The 21456-nt window shown below is 42.3% G+C and overlaps 1 protein-coding gene across 1 annotated transcript in view; it reads left to right on the forward strand.

Moving 5' to 3' along the window:
• cxadr (CXADR Ig-like cell adhesion molecule) overlaps positions 1-21456 on the forward strand; it is a 45463-nt gene that overhangs the window by 11318 nt on the left and 12689 nt on the right. The window contains exon 2 of the mRNA XM_080482691.1: positions 19238-19407. Coding sequence (XP_080338817.1) covers positions 19238-19407 — 170 coding nt within the window. The remainder of the gene's footprint in view (positions 1-19237; positions 19408-21456) is intronic.

Below are 21456 nucleotides of genomic sequence, written 5' to 3' on the forward strand. Positions count from 1 at the left end.
AATTGAAGAAACATGTTTTTAGTCTTGGAGTAGCCGAACAGCCACGCATACCTCTGTAAAGACCTTGACCTGGAGTTGAAGCCTGGTCCCTTTTTAGGAGCTGTGAAGCAAAACTGTTAACCATGAAAACCAGTGAATCAATCTATTTAGCAAAAGCAATTATGTGGATATTTTGTGAAAGCAGTAACAGAGCCTCACAGTGCTGTTACAGTATTAATATTGACTCCTTCAGTCAACAGTTTGCTCCACCACACATATACTGTCACTGTTTTCAGGAGGGAGTTGATGTAAATCTGCCGCTGTATCTGCACCAACACACAGTGTGAGTTTTATCGTGAAGCTGCCACCTGACACACAGTGGTTCAGGAAACACGTGAGGACAAACCAAGGTCGTTCCTTTTTGGCATTGTCGCAGCTTGCCAGTTGGTCCTGTGACGGCGAGGAGGCGTCATGAAATGAGTTCACGTTGTTACTGACTTCATATGCCTTTGTTTGGCCGCCCTGCTCACAGATATGGCTTCAGCTGGAACACGGGGGAGAAAGAACACACTCAGTAATTGTTTGCTGTAGTATTAAAAATCTCCTGCAGTTACCACGGTAACCATGGGAGTACCCTATTCAAATGGGAATGGCATCTTAAGGATTTACAGCTTTGAATTGGTTGTTCTCTCTTTTTAGCAGGCAGTAAGTCCAGGAAATAACAGATTTAGTTACGTGTCATCAGAAATAGATGATAAAAGAAGTTTGCCTTGTTTTTGGTTGGGCTCATCATTTCGTCTTGATCAATATCAGCTTCACTCTGCTGGATTTGAGACGATAGTGCAACAGCTGCTCTTTGGTTTTGAAGTGATTTCGTGTGGAAAAACTTGGATATGTGTGTCCTGTTTGCTGCTACCAGCTCTCCAAGTTCCTTTGACTAGCTGGAGTTGCTCAGATGGATCTAATTAGCCTATCAGGGCCCAAATAACAAACTGTTCAATCGCGGCGGCTCACAGCGTAACCCCTCGAATCTGAGCTCTGCGGCCTTAATGGGCTTATTGCGTTTATCTCCTCTGTCCAGACTCGCTGCTTTTCTCTGCGAGTTTGACAAGCCGAGTCTCCACGCACAGCTAAAGAACACACCACCACCGCAGCGTGTCAGGACACAAGCTGGAGGATTGCCTCTTCATGCAGGATCTCTGAAGTTGTGCAGCGCAGTTATTTTTACCATTCCCAGTCGTGTCGTGTCATTTCGAACGCAGTATGTCGACGGGAGCGGTGGTTTTGAGCTCCCCTCCTCATGTCGGTGAAGCCGGAGGCATGAATAAACCCAGCGGTCTCGGTTAAGCTGTAACAACAACTGACAGTCTTCGCCTGCAGCTTCCTGCAGGGCGCACCACTCAGGTGCGTTTACTACACCTGCCTTCAAGACGCTGCGAGTGAAGAAGAGACTCCAGCCTGGAAATATCAGGCCTGTCTCACTGTCGCTGCAGAGGGGAAGAGAAAAGAGGAAAAAAGGATTATCCATCTTGTTATCTTTTAACAGCAGCCTTATCTTGATGTCCTGCTGTCGGGTCTGCACCCCCCCCCACCCGCCACACAGAGGACAGGAAGGGACTGTCTGTGTTGTTGCACTCTCACAAAGACCTCATTCTGCCTGGTCAGGAGTGCTTTGGACAGGATGAGAGGCTTTAAAAAGGAGGGAGGTCATAAATGCATCGGAAAAGGAATTGACGTTTTAGCAGTTATCACAAAGTACTTTGTCAACGTGCATTTTTCTTTTTCGTTTTTTTTTTCCCCCCTTGCCTCAGGCAGATTTCAGCAGCAATCAGAAATATTCGAAATGAAATGTTGGTCCGCACACTCACGGTTTAAAACACATATAGGTCTGTGTGCTTTCTACCAGCGACCAGAAGACCGCCGTCATGCAGTGTCCTTCAGGCAGGGGACCTAATTTTAGACCAGAACCTAGAGAAAACGTCATGAGCAAGGCAGACTCATTGACTGCCTCCTGGCCAGTTCGTGTGACACTACATGGAAAATAGGTTGATGTGTGTCTACTTCAGCACAGGGAGAAGAAACCGAATCACTTCCTGGTTGATATTTCTTCATTCAGATTGATGGGAATTCTGTCAGCAGTAACAAACAACAAGGGCAGAAAATTCAGGTCAAGCCAAACATGCGGCTCTCATTATCCGTGAGTCTGTGTTTTGAGTTTGAACCACCACAGCAATTTGTTTCATTAGCTACTCGGCCAAATTAAATTCCTGAGAATTTTAACGGTTATTTTCTCCCCATACTGGCTGAAAACAGTTTATCAAACTTGGCCAGCAGCTGCGAATAGAGCACACACACACAATAAAGTGCAGTGATTGCTGGGTATGTTCTGCTGATAATGGTGCCACCAGTTGCTGAGAGAGCGGATAGTTGGTTCAGCCTGCAATCATGAGTCCTTGGCGTCGTTTAAACGACAACATTTTAATGTGAAAAGCAAAAAACCTTTCGTCGGAGCCACTGAAAGCACAACTTTTTGAAAACGCTCCAGGTAGAGAGAGGAAAGTTATATCACTTCCATCTATCATTTAAAGACTCCAGGTATTTTATAATTCAGAAATGCACACAGCAGACCCTGATTTGTCAGCATATTTTAAACTAACATGTAGATTATAAGTAGGAACAAATCTCTGTTACATCCTGAGTAGATGTTGCCTGTTATCAAACCATGTATGTCAGATAAAGAATCCACACTGTGCACCAATGTACAAGGGTTTGCTATGTATGTACACTGTGTACACCAATTCTAATTATTTTGACTGGTTTCATTGAGCTAAGTTCCAGCTGTATCAGGGGTGTTGAACATAAGCCCCGTGGGCCAAAACCGGCCCACAGGAGGCTCCAATCCGGCCGCCAAACCACCAAGCAAATTGTAAACATTTCAAATAATACGTTGATTTAAAAAAAAAAAAGAAAAGAAAAAAAAAGTAATTTCTTAAGAGTAACGAACACAGAACAGAGACCCTGCATGAAAGCTCGCTACCTCGCTATCAGCATTAGGCTCAAAGCCATGATTTTGTAAAAAAAAACATACATAATACAACAACTACAAGAGAAGGTTATTTGACATTTCAGTTAAATGATGGGAATGTGTTTTTCTTTGCTGATGATGTAATGACCCAAGACAGGATCATTTGGCATTAAGATGCTCACACTTTTATGGGTGATATCTCCTGTTGTGGCCAAGGGTTATAAATATTTTGCACTCTCCTCAGGAGGAACAAGGGAGTATCCCTGGAATTTATTGTGAGCCGTTTGTGTCAAAATACTTGATATTTTTACGCTTCGCTTTGAACTGTCTGCTGTCTGGACTGATACCTTAATCCTGTTAGTGCTCTGGCAGCAAGCCCCGAGAGACCTTACGTCTCTGGACGTGTTTACTTAACGTGCGTTTTGTGTATATGTGGCCGGATTTACCTCACACGTTTAAAGTAAAGTGAACTGCGATGCGTTAGCATCAGTGATTTGTGTCAGATGGTATGAGGAAGTATTTTCTTATCGCAGGGAAAAGCGATTCAAAATGAACTCTCCTGTTCCTTCTCATGACTCCCACTGAGCATTATATAGTTCCCCCCCCACACACACACACACCAAGCCTATGAAACTGCTGAGCTTTGGAAATTCCACAAATGTAAAATGTTTCAGTCTCCCGAGAACACTTTGAGTTTAAAAAAATTCCATCATGATAATGATGTTGAAAGCAGGCTCATTATGTGCTCCAGAACAGGACCTCTAATCCCTAATTTAGTGCAAGAGAAATGTTCTGGTGTGATATTCACGCTCCGTGGCTCTGAGCTGACGTCTGGACCGTTCACCTTCTCTGACATAATTATTCACAGTTGCCAGAAACCTTTTGTTTGCTTCCGTGCTCTGCTTTGGTCGCTGCGTTCCCCTGAAAGCCGGAGAGTCTGAATCGGCTCCTGAACGCAGGCCGTCCCACAAAGTCAGCAGGTCTCCGTGACAGTCCATCACCGGCGTGGCTGAAGGAGCTGCACTCTGCTGCACTTGTGTGTCAGTGTTTGATCAGAGGCGCCGCCTCCTGATCACAGTTGGCGTTGTGCCCTGGGGCCCGGAGAAAGGCCGGGGCGCCGGCAGGGGCCTGGTCTGTATCAGACACTTTATTTGTTTTAGGGGGTTGGATGAAAGGGCGGGGACGGGATGGGAGCATGGCTGACTCCCCCTCAGTCATACAAACCCCCTGTGTCAGGAGAGAGAGAGACTCCCCATGACTTACATCCCACTGAGACATGTGGTTCTCATTTTATGTGCTTCATAAGAAGCTGCTCGAAGCTTAGAAGACAAATACCTGCTTTTAGTAGATGTTAATTCTTCCAAAAGTCATATCTAGTGCTTCTCGTGGATGTCGACAGAAAAACAAAAGAAAAGCAGGTCAAACACCAGCAAAAAGTAATCAAAATAGCTGAGTCACATTTCGTATCAGGATGTGATTCAGACTATCTCCAGATACATTCAGACCAATGAGTTTTGTATGAGTAACGTTCAGTACCTTCCTTTCTGGGCAGATATATGTTGAAAACACTTTTGGGAACACGATGTTTCTTTTGGACCAGCACATACCTGACTGCTGTCTCGCCGCTCTGGTTTTCATTTCATTCTCCTCCAAGTCAGACGGGAGTTAATGCAGGGGTATCAGACAGACGGTCGGCAAGTCGGGGGTTCTGTTCCGGCCCGTCTTGGCAAGTGTGAAGATCATTGGCTAATAGTAAAAGCCAGCTCTCATATTGATGGCGAAGTAGCGTTGGCATGCTGTGAGGGAGGATTTGGGAAAACATGCTGAAGACGCCAGAAATCAAGTGACTTAAGAAACATTAGCCTGAACAGAAACGATATCCCAGAGACGATTTCTGATCTTTCCACAGGTTTGGCCTGCCAAAATAAATACAGTTTAACTATTTGTTGCATCTTGAACTTTTAGAAAATGCTGTTACTGTGCATGCGCACTACAGCCGTAGTAAATAGATCTTCACATACGCCAGTAGATTGACAAATACCAATGTTTGCCTCCAGAGTGTCATGACTCCCAGTCCATGTTGTTTTATAATTGAGAGTCACCGTAATAACAATCTGACTTGGTCATCTGTCCATACGAATGTCTGTGTACACGCCATTGTTAATGTTTATAGCATATTATTCATTTGTTTATCAATTTCAAAGCGTTGACGCCAAACTTTTCACAAATGAAAATGCAAAACCTTTGTGTTTTTACTTGAAACTTTGTGTAAACAGGGCCTTATTTGCACGTAAACAAGTTGAAAACATTTATAGTTGTGGATATTCATCTATTATTATGCTGTTATTTCACTGGTGAAGGTCAAACTGGACTTTACATGGCCCCTGAACTAAAATAAAATAGACAGCCGTGATTTAAAGCCTCCACCTGATCCTCGTCTGGCAGTTGGAATTATGGTGCCACAAGTATCTAAAACCGACGCGTGTTGTCAAGAGAGCAGAATTTTTCTTTAACACCATTTCTTTCTCGAGTGGTGCAAAATGCTTTCATGTGTTCACTAATTGCTTACATGAAATAGTTTATTTCCCCTCTCACTAAATGAAGAAGACATGATTTTGTAATTACCCTTCTGGCATCTTTGACAGAACAAAAGGCTTCAGCTGTTTCTGTCACAACTACATCTACATGCATGCATCTCCAGCAGCACGCCACACCAGCGATTCTCATACTCGGAAGCTCCATGTTCCTCTTTTTTTTTTCTCTTTAATTTCCTCCTCACATGACGGTCCTGGCACATTTGTTATTGTTTCCCAAGAGGATGTTATCAGTGGGCTATCTGTGTGCTGCTCCTTGCACTGGCGTCCTGCCTATCAGCCCTACGGCACCACCAACCCCCACATTGTCACCGGCTCCCTACGTCTCAGAGCTGCAACAAATCCTGAAGGACACAGGCTTTTCATATATCTGTGTGTGCGTGTGTGCGTGTGTCTGTGTGTGTGTGTGTGTGAGTGTGTGTGCACAGGTCTTGGAGATACTGGGCATTGTTATCTGGCTCTTCGGGGAACCTGTAGATAAGTTTGTTCCCCTCTCGCTGCAGAGGGAGGATGGGATGCATAATTGGCCACAGTTGCTTTTAGCAGTTTGCATGTAGCTCCGGAATAATTCATGGTGGCAGAGAGGTAAAACAAGCAGCAGCTGCTAAAATCTACTGTCTTACACTTTGTTAAATGCTAATGAATTCTATAAATAAGAAGTGCAAGTTCCTAGGCCATGACTTGAGTATGGCTGTGATGAAGATTTAACCAACCATTAAGGCTTGAGCTGGTGTGAATTTGTCCTTCCTGTCCCCTTTTCTTCTCCCTGTAGTTCCTTTATCTTCTCAGCTTTCACACACGTTACGGTAGTAATCCAAATTAAAGTGTGAAGAAAAGTTAGGGCCTTTTCGAAAATGTTAATAGCCACAGAATATTTTTATTTCAAAAGTTTTTTCCAGTTAAAGATATTTAACTAGAAATAACATGAAAAACAATGTACAGAATGAATTGTGTTGTTATTTGAGGGATATTTAACAAAACCTGTTAGTAGAGTTGAATATACACCACCTTTTTAGGCCTGGTTTACACGACAACGTTTACACGCAATGTTTTGAATATGGCAGAAATGCTGAAAACAATGTAGTTAGCATTCTGGGCCACTAGTGGGTGCTGTTGGTTGTTTTTGTCATTAAACCATACAAATGTGTGCAGAGAACAATATGTTGTAAACATTAACAATGGTGAGTCTATGCAGAAATGGAGTCCAAGCATTTTTGAGAAGTCCCACCTTGGGAGCTGTTTTCAAAAAGTTGTGTTTTCAGTGGCCCGGAGCACCGTTGTCATGTAAACAGAAACCCAAAAAGCAAGGAAAGTTTTCACTTGAAAACGTTGTTGTGTTAATAGCGCTTCAGTCTTGAGATGTTGCAGAACTGTTGAGACGAGTAGTTTGGCAGCTCGATGTTAATCCCGCGCTTGTTTGACACGGGATTTCAGCTGCTTCACAGTTTCACATTCATTCTGCTCCGAATGTGTGCAGTGGGTGGCAGGTCTGGACTGCAGTTCACACCCAGACTAACCCAGTGGGACGTGGTTTTGACAGAGACTTGCTGGAAAATATGCAGTCCGGGTGGCTGCATATGCTCTCTGGAACTTGTAGATATTGTTCACGCTGGCCTGTTGGCGAGGCTGCAAGCGTTTTAACTGATAGCAAGCTGAATGGTCTCTTTTTTCCTCTGGAGCCTAAAGAGCACTTCACCCATGATTATTGTAAGGAATTTGAAAACGCTGTGCATTACAGCGGACGACATTTTTTCCACTTTGCCTCAGTTGCTCTTTGAGCTTGGGTGCAGAAATGATAGCTGTTTGACTGGCTTCTGTTGATTGCAGGTTTCTGCCTTGCATGGGAGAGTTTCGACTTGCGGATGAAGTAATCGAAGACAAGACTTTTGTTTTTCAAGCTTTTCTCAGTTTCTTGAGTGTTTTCCACCCACACAGTGGAGTTTATAACCCAGGGCCACCTAAGGAGCTGAAGGTCATGGCTTTTCTGTATTTGACTCTTGCATACAGATCATTTCTGGAATTCTTTGACTTTAAATAACATGCCCTACACATAATGAACAATGTCAAATTGTTATTCGTCGCTGTGTTTATACTTCCTATCAGCTTAACCTTTAATAGCTTTGTGTGTGTAGATGGAGTGATACTGGAAACATTTTTCATTAAGGTGCAACCTCCAGTACCAGCATAATAACTGAGGCTAAAATGAAAAACCCTTCCATGTGATAACGGTGATAAATCAAAGTATTCTCTAAAGATTCATACAGTATTTTTGGTATTTGTGCCAATTTTCTTTCTTACACTGCATATAACAGACCTTTATTCAAGAAGCCCCAATGTGATCCTTCACTAGTTCTTTATATCCAAAATAATCCCAGTTTCAATTCAATATATTTTAGGGGCAGATGTGTTGGTAGAGTGGTCGTCTCTTAATGGGAAGGTTGCAAGTTTTGATTCCCGATCTTCCCCATCCACATGCAAGTGTCCTTGAGCCAGACACTGAACCAACAACTGCTCCTTTTGGATGGATTGAATGCCTTAAATGTGGCAGCCACATCCATTGGATCAACAATTTCCTGATTTACCTGACAACGTAATTCTATTCTATTCTATTCTATTCTATTCTATTCTATTCTACATGGTTAATTGGGAAGTCATTGAATTATATTTCCCCTTTTTGAAAATTGCACAGTACTTATAAAAGTGTCCCCTTGAATCTTTAATGTTTATTGTAGCGATTAATTGTTACCTATCAAAAGACCAGGATTACTGTAAGCGTGGGTTTCCATAAACCAAGTAATTAAATCAGAATCACTGTCACTGTAGCTGGGCACGGCAGCAAATGGTCGCTGCGTAAGTTCACAGATATTGTATTAACCACATCCCCCATAGGCTCGTCTGAAAGCTGTCAAATGCTCAGGCGACCAAGTAAAGTGCCTGTCATTCGTCACCCCTTCATCATTTAATGTTCAATTATGTCAAAACAGCCTTTAGGTCATCCGCGCCAGGGATTGATGGCAGCTCTGTGTGGCAAGAGGAGCTTTCAGGCTGCATTACAGCACAATCAGTATGGTTCAACAGTCCCGGCCTCCCGCAACACTAAATAAACCACGGCCAAGCTCGGGGCAACCGCGCCGCTTCAGAGTGAACAGTTCCAGCGGGAGCACCAGAGCGAGCGTTCAGAGCTCCCGTTTTGAACAGCAACCAAGTCATGAAGTTATCCTCTGCTGTGCCTGAAATAATTGATGTTCCTCAGCACGGTCACAGGGGACTGGCTCGCCTGTTTGTGATGGCGAGAGTGTCTGTGCTGTTTAATTTACTCATTGCAGAGCCCCGCAGACTGCAAATTTACTGTAATGAATCGCTAATATTCATCCTGCCATCGCTGCCCATCCAGAAAATAAAAATGGGCCACGCTCTTCAAAAGCTCCATCGCCACCGCTTTACGGTTTGTTCTTACCAGTGAAACACTCCTCCTTTCAATCGCTGGAAAATGATGCTTTCGTTTCAAAACTGTGTTAATGACGGAATGTGTGTGTGGGCGTGTGCATGGTTTTCAGAGTGCTGAAAATATTCCACTACTAGGAAAAAAAAAATCTTTATTCATATACTTGCTCATACATTATCTGAGCTGAATCTTCACCGAAGCACTCATTCAATGCCCGTGATTCTCAAGGTAACAGCAGTTTGACTACTAGTGTGCAGGATGCAAACGTTACTGAGGGTAAATCCCATCAAAGCGCAGTTCACCTCCTTCACCTAGCCAAGCTTTTGTGTCTGTTGTTGCCTTATGAGCCTGAAATAGCTGCAGCCTTTATCTCCTTCTTGGTAAGACTTGGCTTTTTCAACTTCTGAAGAAGCTTATGATCCACTGCAACACTCGCCAAGACTTGGAGGGTCTTTAGCTCGGGTCAGGAGAGGTTAACTTGCCAAAGTGTCTTCTAGTTTCAGGGTTTATTGCTGTCTGCTGAAGCACAAAGCTTAACCTCCTGTCTGTCTTGAAGACCTCTGACAAAACACTTGTGTGGAAATGCTGTCGATGCTCAGAAATGTGTGTACATGCCACTCTGAAGATAATCTTTTTTTAGCTGCAGAGTAAAGCTGGGTTAATGAACAGTCCAGACATAATATACACACACACACGCAAACACACACACTGTCTATTGTGTGTGTCCGTGTCCGTGTGCGTGCGTGTGTGCATGTTGGCTGATAGACGTCACAGAAATGACTATGTTTGAGGTTATTTATTGACAGTGTTGCCATCACACACACCACTGGTAAAGGTGATCATCATCATGTCGGTATGTAGTGATAAACATTTAACTGGTTAAAATACTGATGTTTATAGGCTGCTTCTCTTTAAATGAAGCAGAATCAGATTCTGCTGACTCGTTGTCTTGGCAATGTGAAAGTCCGACAGAAGAAAGTGGAATCGGCATTCAGAAAGAACATATGAACATATCTTCAAATTTCTGAATTCACCAACTTTTGCAGATAAATTTCCGGATCGCCTCAGACTTTGACTCTGCTTTCAGGCCCCATTAGCAGGACTTTTATCTCTGAACTGCCCATGTTTAGGGTTAGTCATTTTTGCACTTTAGTTTCAGAAAGGTTTCCCGTTTACACAATAACGTTTTGAAAACAATGTCCGTTTACATGGAAAAAGCAGAAAGGCTTGTAATGATGTAGTTAGCAGGTTGAAGATGGAGTCGGAGCATTTTTAAAAAGTTGTGTTTTCTCCCCGTTTCCATGGAGTCGGACTGTTTTCGAGAAGTTCCACCTTGGGAGTCATTTTCGAAAAGTTGCATTTACAATGACTCTGAGAACTGTTGTTGAAGGTTTTGCATTTTCACCTGAAAACATCATGTGAAGGCAGCCTTACTGGTTGGACCCTCGGAGGTATACCATTTGTTTATCAAATTAAATGGCCAAAAATATTTAAAAAGTAATCAGCCATTCATTCACTCAACAGCCAGTATATTCACCCTGTCACCCAACCCTATCAGAATATACCTTGATCACTAGGAGATAGATTTTTTCTGAGCATAGATTGTCTGTAAATATGTCTGACACAGCTCAGAGTCCTGCTAATGGTAAAAAGTGAAGCCTGTGTACCTTGAATATGAGTGGGGATGTTTGGTACCAACATTGGTGGCGATGGTGGTGTTAAGGTCATTCCCATGTGACTTCCTGATCTATTCCCTAGGCTTCACTCAACTCATAACAGCTGCCAATCAATATTTGTAGGATGTGCATTAAAATTGCATGAGGTGCTGTTCGATCCAGTCATAACAACACTTAACGTCAATCTGCATTGCCTAAACATGACCGTGTTCACTCAACAAAATCATTTCTAGTCCAGCCACACCTCTTTAAAGTGATCAATTTTCACAAACGGACTATGATGCCAATAAAGATGTTGAGTTTTGTCGAGTCCACAAACAGTAAAGTAACTTTTCCTTTCATAAATCTCCCTTCTGCCTCCTCCTACTTAACCTCTTTCTCCCTCTTTACTTCCCTCACCGTCTATCTACGCCTCTGTGTGTTTCTAACTCCGTTTCTCTCTCACGCCGCCTCTTAAGCACCACAGCAACCTTCTCCGAGGGATTGGTTGCCAAGAGACGGGATTCGCTCCCCATTGTATGCTGACAAAGGTGGAGGGGGTGGGTGGCGGGGTTACAATCAGCGGGACCAGAGAGAATTGGAGGCCTACGAGAAGGGGGGGGGGGGGGAACCTGGCCCTCCACAATCAGGGGTGTGTTGGAGAGGAAGCAGGGCAGGCAGGGTGGGGGTGGGGGGATGGGGTGGGGTTGGGGTTAGGGGAGTTAGTGAGATAGTGGCGATGGGGGTAAAGGGTGGAGTGGTTGACACCCCAAATTCCTCATACTGATTCCTCGTCTCCCGGTGACCAGGCTGGGTGTGCTGCATCAGGCAGTGTAGAGCAGACGTAGAGGGAGCAGGCAGAGACCCAGGCGGCCACGAGCGGTTATTAAGAAAGACTTTTTAATTAGCTCGCCGTTCCCTCCCCCGCTGCTCCAGACACACACTGGGTGGGACACACAGCTTCCACATCTGTGGACAGAGAACTGAGGGAATGAGGACCAGCAGGCCATTCCTCATTTTTCATAGTTTGTCCTGGTCTGTGAGTATGGCCTCTTGTTTTGGATCGATTATATCACCTTCAAGGAAGAAGGCCAGCTTACATTCACCCCGGTGCCATTACTCTAAATAAAGATGGAAGCCCAACCTATATAAGTCAGAAATTTTCTTCTCCCACTGCTGCAGATTGAGTGAGCTCATTTCAGCTCTGAGTAACGTGCTACAGGGTTCACACACTGTACACACTTTGTCTTCATAGCTGGTAGTTACTGATTAACTCTGTGACCTACATGTTTTTTGTTTTTTTTAACCACACTACAAGGACTGTTTGTTTCGTCTCACTCTGAGAACCGTGTGTTCAGGTACGAGCTCCCATTTTATTTATGTAGGAATCATCCATCTGTCTCAGGGTTTGTTCCAGACAATTATTAAATCGCCTTTCATAAGGCTTACTGGCGAGAGCTGCGATTTTTATTGTTGTGTAAAACGTTCATTTATTATTTGAAAGGTTATCCAAACATTTTTTTGCCAGACGTTATTTGAATTGATGTAGTTGGAACTTTGTCATCAACCCACGCGTTTTGGAGAATATTCCACAATCTGGCTATTTTACATGTGATGGAGTCTTGAACTTTTCTTAATAACCTTGTAGTGTAAATGGTCGCCCAAAATGCAATGACAGATTTCAGGTTTTTTCACTTAAACGCCGTGCAAACGAGGCCTCAAGGAATACAACTAGAAAATGAAAATTTGACGACTGTCAGTCAAATCATCAATGGTGTTGATTTATAACCAGTCAATCTGAGATATAATCAATAAAAAGACAATGTGTTCTGTATAATGTTCCAACAGCATAATCAAGCTAATTGCATTTTAACATGTTGCCTCCAATGTAAAGTTAAAGATACACAGCATATAATAAGACACTTTATTATATCTCAGTGGTTCCAAGGTGAAAAGATGTTGAGTCACTAATATAGACATATGCATTGTAATCCTGACATGTTTGTTGTTGTTTGTGGCTGCCATACTATAGTTACGTGACTCTATATGTCATGACGGACGGCCTTTCAGTTTTGCAGGCATTGTGTGCATCACTGTGGAACTTGTGTTGGTTCCTAACATTACAAGGTTAATAATTGGAGTCATTATTCGCCCGCCCTTACTTCTCCATTGTGTCTTTTATGAGGACTCTTTTCCCTCCTTATTGCCCTGCTCACGTGCACATTTTATTAACACGTGAATTAAATTGTGTTTTACCTCCGTCAAAGTGCTTTACAGTTCATGGAAGTGACGTCCTGAGTGCTCACACACCAAATGTAGCACGTTAATACGTGCATTTAAAGCCCCCCTCCCCAAAAAAAAGCTGTAAAATGAAACACTCCCTCCAGACACGTTTAAAGAGGCATATTAAATCTTCCTCTCTGAATAATGAGAATCTGTATCTGATATGGTCCTTTAACAAAACTATTTAAAATCTTAAAAGTGACCTCTACCTAATCTCCCTTGCTAAGATTGTCAGAAAATATACATGTCATTAACAAAAATGTACCCCCTAAAGATGAAAGGTTACACAACACGTTTTTGAGATGTTTAAAAGCATCCTTTGTTTCCACCTGGTTGTAATGCCTTAAATTTAAGCTTGCTGTTCCCTCCCCTTCATTCATTATCACTTTACACAACAATATCATCTTCTTGGCAGATAAACCTGACAGCTCAATAGTATTAAAACTACACACACACCTGAGCGACATATTGTATTTACACTATTTACACAACATCTTGAAGTGAAGAGGGGAAACTTGGGTGTCGGTTTACATGACAAAGGTGCTCGGAGCTACTCAAAACACAACTTTTTGAAAACAGCTCCTTAAGTGGTACTTTTCTACATGCTCCATCATCATGGAAATGGAAGAAATTGCAATTTTTATGAAACGCTTCTTCTAGGCATGAGTATTACGGTCATAGTAAACACTTGGCTGATGTTGCTCCACCTTCACTGTGCTGAAACGGTCTGATTTAATGGTTGCTCTCTCCCTCTTTATGAAACAGCTTCACTGAGAAGAAACACATTTTTTAGGGCATTTTACCAACTTCTACCTGCCTTGCTAATGATGCAGGTTGACTGTACTTCTCACAAACTACTCAAATGATTTCATTTGCATAGCAGTTCCTCTGCTCTCGTTTGCCGGCACAGAGTTTCAGGATTAAATAGATTTATGAAGCCCATAGAGGAAAAAAAAAGAAAATCAAGCATCTGTGGATTCAGATGGAGAATTTAGATTCCACTCTCTGTGTTTGTTTTCCTTCCTGGATCTGCTGTCACCTGAGCCGTCCTGCACTCGGGTGTGTAAGCAAACAAATCTGTTTTGCCAGTTGAAGGATGACGCTCTGAAACAGCACATTTTTGCCTCTTGGCGTGGTTGCTGAGTGGAGATGGCCTCTGGCTGTAATTTAAACAAATGCCAGAGAAGGTTTCAAACGACTGTCGTTGATTGAACAGGCACATCATACAGCAGCGGCTCTGATGGACTGCTCCATCTGAATACCTCACAATGCAATTTTCTCTTCTCTATAAGCAACTTTGAAATATAGCCCAACTTCTTAAAGCTCTTGATAAATCCACACAGCTTTCCGTCATGCAGATGCCAAGCTGAGTATCTATTTTGACAGTGATGGACACACATCGCTGTGTTCGGCTGTTTTTCTCCCCCGATCCTCCTCCTGCTGCTCCTGAAGGCGACGGATCGCGCCCATCAAGGACGTCTGTCAGAATCTGTGGGCTGAGACCACCAGCTGCAGCGCCGCCGGCAGAGGAATCAAACTATGCTTGTGCGACCATATCAAATACTTACAGGCTTGGAACTGCAACAATAGTGGGTGGGATTGATGTTGTCACTTTCTGTATGAGTGCGGTCCGTCTTTATGGAGTTGTCTTTAACAGCTCGGGGGGGGCGGGACAGAGCCGATAGACTGAGATCTTAACCTGTCACTGACACCTTCTGTATAAACTTTCATCATACTGTCAGCTGGCTCAATAATTTTACCAGCAGTTGAACTATGTACTTGTTATTTTCTGTGATGGCCTTAAGCTAAATGCTCTTGTTTTGCTGCGCTTAATGTTATAAACATTCACTTCCTCACTCTATGAATCTCGGCAGTTGTACAAGTTATTCACAGCTATTCCCACTCAAACACTCCAATATTGTGCATGTGGGGTTAATAAGTAACTTTATATTCCACTAGGTGTGAATGTGAGTGTGTGTGATTATATGTCAGTGTTTGAACTGTGATCTACTGGCAATCTGTCTTCACCTGTAGTTAGCTGGGACTGTGTAGAACATCACTGAACAGGATAGAAGGTGGAGAGGATGGATGGATATATGTTCTCAGCTAGTTTTCCTTCACTTTCACTCAGCTTGATTGCGTGCGTTGCAGACTTTTGTGTCGGCTAACCTTACGAAATTTGGTCAGTATGTTACTTGCATGATTTTGTCTATCTCGTGTGTGATTTGCGTGATTTATGGCCATCAAATTTCTAGGATGTGGCTGCCCACCACATCTAGAGATAGGATGAGTAAATGTGAAGAAAAGGAATTTCCTCAAGTGGATTAAGTATTGCGTAATTCACTAAGCAATAGCGAAGAACCACCAATAGTTAGAGTCACAAAGAGGTAGAATGCAGTATCGTGTCCACGTCACCATTTTATTTCCCCACCAGGCTCTTTCTCTGCCTGTAAATGCTGCTCGGACAGTGGTTCAATCTGTAGTGGGGATGTGCACAACTGGAATACACAATGTTGGGCTGACTTGTACTTCTACAGCATTTAAAATCAAACAATGAAAGCACACTTTTACCCTTGGGGACATTTCTTTTTCCTGCATTGGCCCATCCTATTTCTAGGATGTGGTGGGCTGCCACATTAAGGCTCTCCAGGGACCTGATGGCGATTGAGGGTCTCCCTCACAGTGGTGACCGGTCCGAACCTGCAAACTTCCTATCTCACTTCTGCTTCTCTAATCTCTAGACCTAAAACATTTTAGTTGAGGGATTACCTACAGCCCAATGTCACCCTGACTGGACCGGAGTGGGAAAATAGTGCAATGTTGTGGCGTCAAGTTTAAGATTTGAAAAACACTTTCAGTCGACTGAGTAATCAGTTTTGAGGAGCATGACTACTTTTCAGGAGCCTTTTGAAGCGTCACAGCTGCTTTGTCAGATCGATGAAAGGTTGTAGCCTATAAGGTAAAGAAGGTCTTTCTTGATTTGTTCCTGAAGTGTGAAGACATGCAGTTTTAAGTTTGTGTCTGTTCTCTTTTTCAGTTCAGACTCAGGACACATTACGCTTGTGAACACAGCCTGAGGGATGCCTGTGTTCCCAGTGCAAATCGTCCTCATTACAGAATGTACTTGAACACTGCTGAAACACCTTTGTGTGTTTATTAAATTTTTTCTTTTTAAATGAATGTAATTGTTTGCCTTTACGGAAACCTTGTCGTCAACCTGAAGCAGCAACTTTTCCAGGAAAGTGAAGAAGGTTAATTTTCTTGTTTGCAAAGTGTTTACATTTGCATGGTTTGACTTCAACAATTATCTTAGCACAATAGCAGCAGCTCCGTCTGTCAGTATGTGTGAAAGCACCTAAATAAGAGCCAGATGTGGGACCGGGTAACAGCGTGGGTTTTATGTTTGACACAAAATGAAAATGCCCCTTTGGTAATTGACTCATTTCAGCTACATGTGTTTAGTAGCTTGCGTGCGGCATTGTAATTGTGGGTTACACATTTGTAGCAGCAAAATGTTGAGATGATTTCCCTTTCTTTCTTTTTTTTTTTCTAAGACCTTCTTTCTCCCTCCACTCGTCGGTTGGAAGGTGGCAGGCTGTCACAAGGATTTTAATACATCGAGGCAGCATGTGACAACTCCATTCTCTATGGACTGTGTTCCTGCCGCGGCTTAAATCTCTTATTGAATGGAAAATCTTAACCCAGTTGATGTCACCAGGAAATTATGTTTATTCGTTCTAAGAATAAATGCTTAAGAGTCGGCTTCAGTTTGGTGACAGGCCACAGTTTCTCTTCATTATCACCAATGCTATTTCTTCTGCTAAGCTGTGTTTGCTCTATTAGTCTTGTTTTTAAACTGTGTGATTTACATTTTGCATATTTTAAGGCTTGCTTGACTTCTGAGGGGAGATGTAGCCATATTTATTTCATGACCGGCGCCTTCTGACTGAAAATGTTTCTGTAAAGCACGCCAAGTGACACTTAAAAATCATCTTTGCATCCCAGTGACACAATTGTTAGTAAGCAAGAGAAAAACTGTAATAATCTTTAGTTTTTTTGGTGAGTGTTTGGAATAATTGCGCAATACAATGGAGCGATTCAGCACAGGTCCAGCTCTCTTTCCTGAACCTCTCCACAGCCTGCGATTACTACGAAGGTTTTAGCTCATTTGAAGTGCAGACGAAAAAAAGTAATGAGAAACACACGCGAGAACGGTGAAATGAATGAGCGACGCTGCTGCTAAAGCTGCAGGAAGCAAGTGATCGTATTGCATGAAGAGAAGCTTGAAAAATAGATGAAAAGTTCACGTCTGATAAGATCATTCTAGCTGAAGCGTTTGGGTCATGAAACTCAGTCCTGTGAAATAACAGTCACTTGATTAACAGAGCCAAAAAAGACTGTAAAAACAAATCAGGCTGAAAAATGAGATTATTGAAGTCAAAGTTACTTATTCATCTTCAAAGAAATGGAGAAATTATCCCTTAACCATTTCACAGCAGGTTCATACGGTGTTTCCAGAAAATGGCAACACACAGCGCAAGGGGTAATTTCCCAAGGTGTGTGTGGGGGGAGTACCGCCCTTTGGGTAATGGATTCCCCCCCTTGTGCTAAATTATTATTATCACAGGGCAGTGATCAAATCTAATTTACCAGCAGACTGAACAAAACATACCAAGTACATATCTTCAAATCGAGGCAAAGCAGAGCGACCAACCGTCACACATCAAGTCTGAGGCCACATTTACATGAATTCCTTTTTTTTTTTTTTTAAATACCTAATTGCCCCTCTGGGATGAATATTTTTCTGATTCTGAAAACATTTTAAGTGAAAATTAATCATTTTTGTATTGTCTTTTCAGAAGAGTTTCCCATTTACACGGCGATGAATGATTTTGAAAACTGTCGGTTTACTCAGAAATGCTGAAAATGATGTCGTTTTCATGTTCGTCCACTAGCGGGTGCCGTTTGTTATTGTAATGAAACCACACCCATCCACACAGAGAACAATACGCTATAAACGTTAACAGTGGACATTCATATAGACAGATAATGAAGTTGGATTACTATTCCGGGTTGACTGTCAACTATAAAACTTACGTTACGTTTTCAGAAAGTTCCTTTTTGGGAGCATTTTCAAAAAGTTGTGTTTTCAGTGGCTCCAAGCACCGTTAAAAACTCAGATAAAAATCACGCATGTTTTACCTCATCAGTCATCATTTTTCCTAGATACCATTAAAATCCATTGTTGGCAGAAACTGTTGAGATTCTGCTGTTTTTATGCTTCTGTTGTGACGTGTGTGATAAGTGTTATTACGTAACTATCTTTAACATGAGTTATAGTCTCGTAATGAAGGTTCATTGTCCACCTCGTTTTTCAGAGTTTAGCATCATTATGGAAATTCACAATTTGAAGATGATTGAATGAGAGGGATTGACTGCTTTAATGGTGGCATGTAAACACACAACTCCTTTATTGTCTTTAAGTTGTATTTTTCTGTGACGTGAACACTTCGTCCATCTTATTTATGTGTTTGATGGGGACAGTAGTCATTAATCTGAGAAACAAAGTTGTAAATAAGCAAGAGATATTTCTGAATCAAAGATTTGCATCGGTTAAGTCAGATTTTCTTAAAAATTGCAACGTGCAAGCAAAAAAAATAAAATAAATTATTGAGTCACACATAAATAGATTACTTAGAGACTAATACCCAGCCCGAATTGTCACATAAAAATCCACGGTTTAATTATTTTCCTTTGATCAACATGAGCATGGAATAGTTTAACGTAAGTACTCAGTTTTCAACAATTAAAAATTAAATTTTTTACCAATGTATGATTAAACATTGTTATGATAATTAGACTAGGAATGGCAGAAATAATCACAAACAAAATATCCATGAATCGATTGATTAAAAAGACATTCTCACCCTAATATGAATGCAGTTTATGCATTTTTGCTTAAATCATTTCTTTTGTGAATTATCTATGCGTCTTTTATCCCATCCATCCATGGACCATTCCACTTTTTCCACCAAGACTCGCACGTTGGATGTTCCTACAGTGAATCGAAAGCTATAACTACTACACCATCGTGTGGCTATGTGAATCATATCAATGCAAAATAATCACAAGAGAGTAATTGTTGTTAGCGTTGATGTTGATAATATTGATGATGTTGTTATCACTCTGTCGGTGTGTGTGGAGCACACGCTTCAATCATTAATGTTGATTTATTCTTTCTGTGTCCATGATCCAGGCTGGTCGTCAGGTCTGCAGATCACATCGTCGGGGGCGGCCAACATCGACCAGGCCAGCGGTCAGAGCGTGAAGCTGGACTGCCTGTTCACCCTGGCCCCGGAGGATTCTGGGCCTCTGGATATTGAATGGAGCTTATTGCCTCCCGACAACCAGAAAGGAGATAATGTGGTACGTGTTGAAATCCACCACGTATATCTGTCCTGTGATCCGCTCTTTCATCGGTACTTGGAAGCCTTAAAAGTGTTGTGTCGCTGCTCTTAAAAAAAACTTGTTAACAAAATCAATGTTTCTTTGATATTTTTACAGTTTGCTTGTTTTTTTTGGCGGACCGGATTAGAGCCTCTTGCGGGCCAGTTTTGGCCCATGGGCCTTATGTTTCCAAGCTTAAAGTTTCTGCGGCGTTTCACCAGTCTGCTCTGCTGAGGTGTGGCCTGTGTGGTTTCATGCTTTGTGCAAGAGGTGAAATCCAATCCTGGTGCTGTGGTGATTGTGTATTTTCTTGAGGTTTCGCACTGTGCCATAAGAGCCATATAGTATCAAGACTTATGTAATAAGATCTGCATGCACCTCTGTGGAGTGTTTGTTCCCTGCAGCGCTCTCACAGTCCCGGACACGACAGCATGAGCAGTGGGGGGCAGTTTTTCCCTTTGTGGCGTGGCCCTCGGCCACAGATAGGGAAGACTACCTATACAGTGTCTGCACGAGCCCTCTGGGGCTTTAAACGCCACAGAGACTGGCTGCAGTGTTGTGGTCCTCTCCTGCCGCTCTCTGCTCCCCCTCACCTCCCAACTGTCACAAAGCCTTCTCATCTCATCAACCCCAGCTTTTTTTCCCCTACTTCTCCTGTGTCCTGTGTCACCTGAATGTTATAATTAGATCGCCACATCATTATTAGATTAGATGTTTTTATGATCTATGTCCGCTGCTCTCACCCACAGCTCTGTGCTCCTGTTTACCTGCAGTGTTTTGTTTTGCTCTGGAGTTGTTGCATTTGCAGAAGAAACTATTTGTTTAGCCTCCAAGTCATTAGCTGGCAGTGTTCAAAGAAATATTTGTGCAGTGAGATTGTGGATCTTGTGTTGAAATGGTAATTTCAACACAAGATTGTTTTTAAAATGTTTTTTTCTCCTCGTTAAAGAGTCTGCTCATGACCACAGGCTGCTTCCCAAGGCAGATATTCTCCCCTTCATACGCAGCTGTAGAAAATCAAACAACTGTTTCTAAATTGCATCTAGTTCCACAGTTTATTTTCTCCATTACGTGGAGCATTCTGCTGTGCCCAGTGCACGCAGGCCTTAATGTTGCCAAAACCTTTGTAGGAATTTAAACAGCCCGGACGTCTCCCTCTGAACGCATTTGTTCTCCTTGACTTATCAGATTTAGCTCGCTGAGTCCACAACACGAAGCCGCGCTCGGTGTAAATTCCCTGCAATTAGTGGCATATTAATTCCACGGAGCCGTTTTAATACATGTGACAGCGTTCAATAGAATTAGGTCAATCTACAAGATGCGAGGCTCCCGGGTTTTTCACAGAAGTGGGAATGAGGAATGCACTTTACGGTCAACCTTTGCTCACATCGCTTCAGATGAGCCAGTAGCCACAACCATGTGATCAGAGCGCTGGATTATTATAAACAATGCTTCTCCAAACCCGAAGAACCCTTTGAATACACTATAGGGAGTTGTTGGTTATATCCAGAGAAAAAATTAAAATTCTGTTGGTAACATTGCCTGGTGCAAAATGTTATTTTTGAATATTTCTTGATGCATCACATCTCAGGATGAGCTAATTTGAATAATTTTTTTTTAACATGTGTTAACAAGCGATGTCATAATTGCCCTATATTGCTCAAAAATAGTCTCTTTCCTCTTTATTATATTAAAGCCCAGTTGACACAACACCTTGTTTCTGCGTTTGTGTTTCAGTTAAGTTTCTCACTTATACAGCAGTATTGTGGAAACGATGTCTGTTTAGACAAAGAAAAACTGAAATGTTAAACTGTAGTTTTCAGTTTTCAAACTATGTAGTTTTTGTCATGAAACCACAGATATGCTCACAGAGAGCGGAATAAACAGACATTCGTATGCACAGACGACAAAGTTGGATTCCTATTATAAGTGGCTCTCAAGTATAAAACTACCAAGTTGTAGGAGAATGTGGATATTTCAAACAGTAATGAGACAAATATACAGATAACATGTTGGGTTTTTGCACTT

This window comes from Lipophrys pholis (assembly GCF_963383615.2).
Source record: "Lipophrys pholis genome assembly, chromosome: 16".
Taxonomy (NCBI): Eukaryota; Metazoa; Chordata; class Actinopteri; order Blenniiformes; family Blenniidae; genus Lipophrys; species Lipophrys pholis.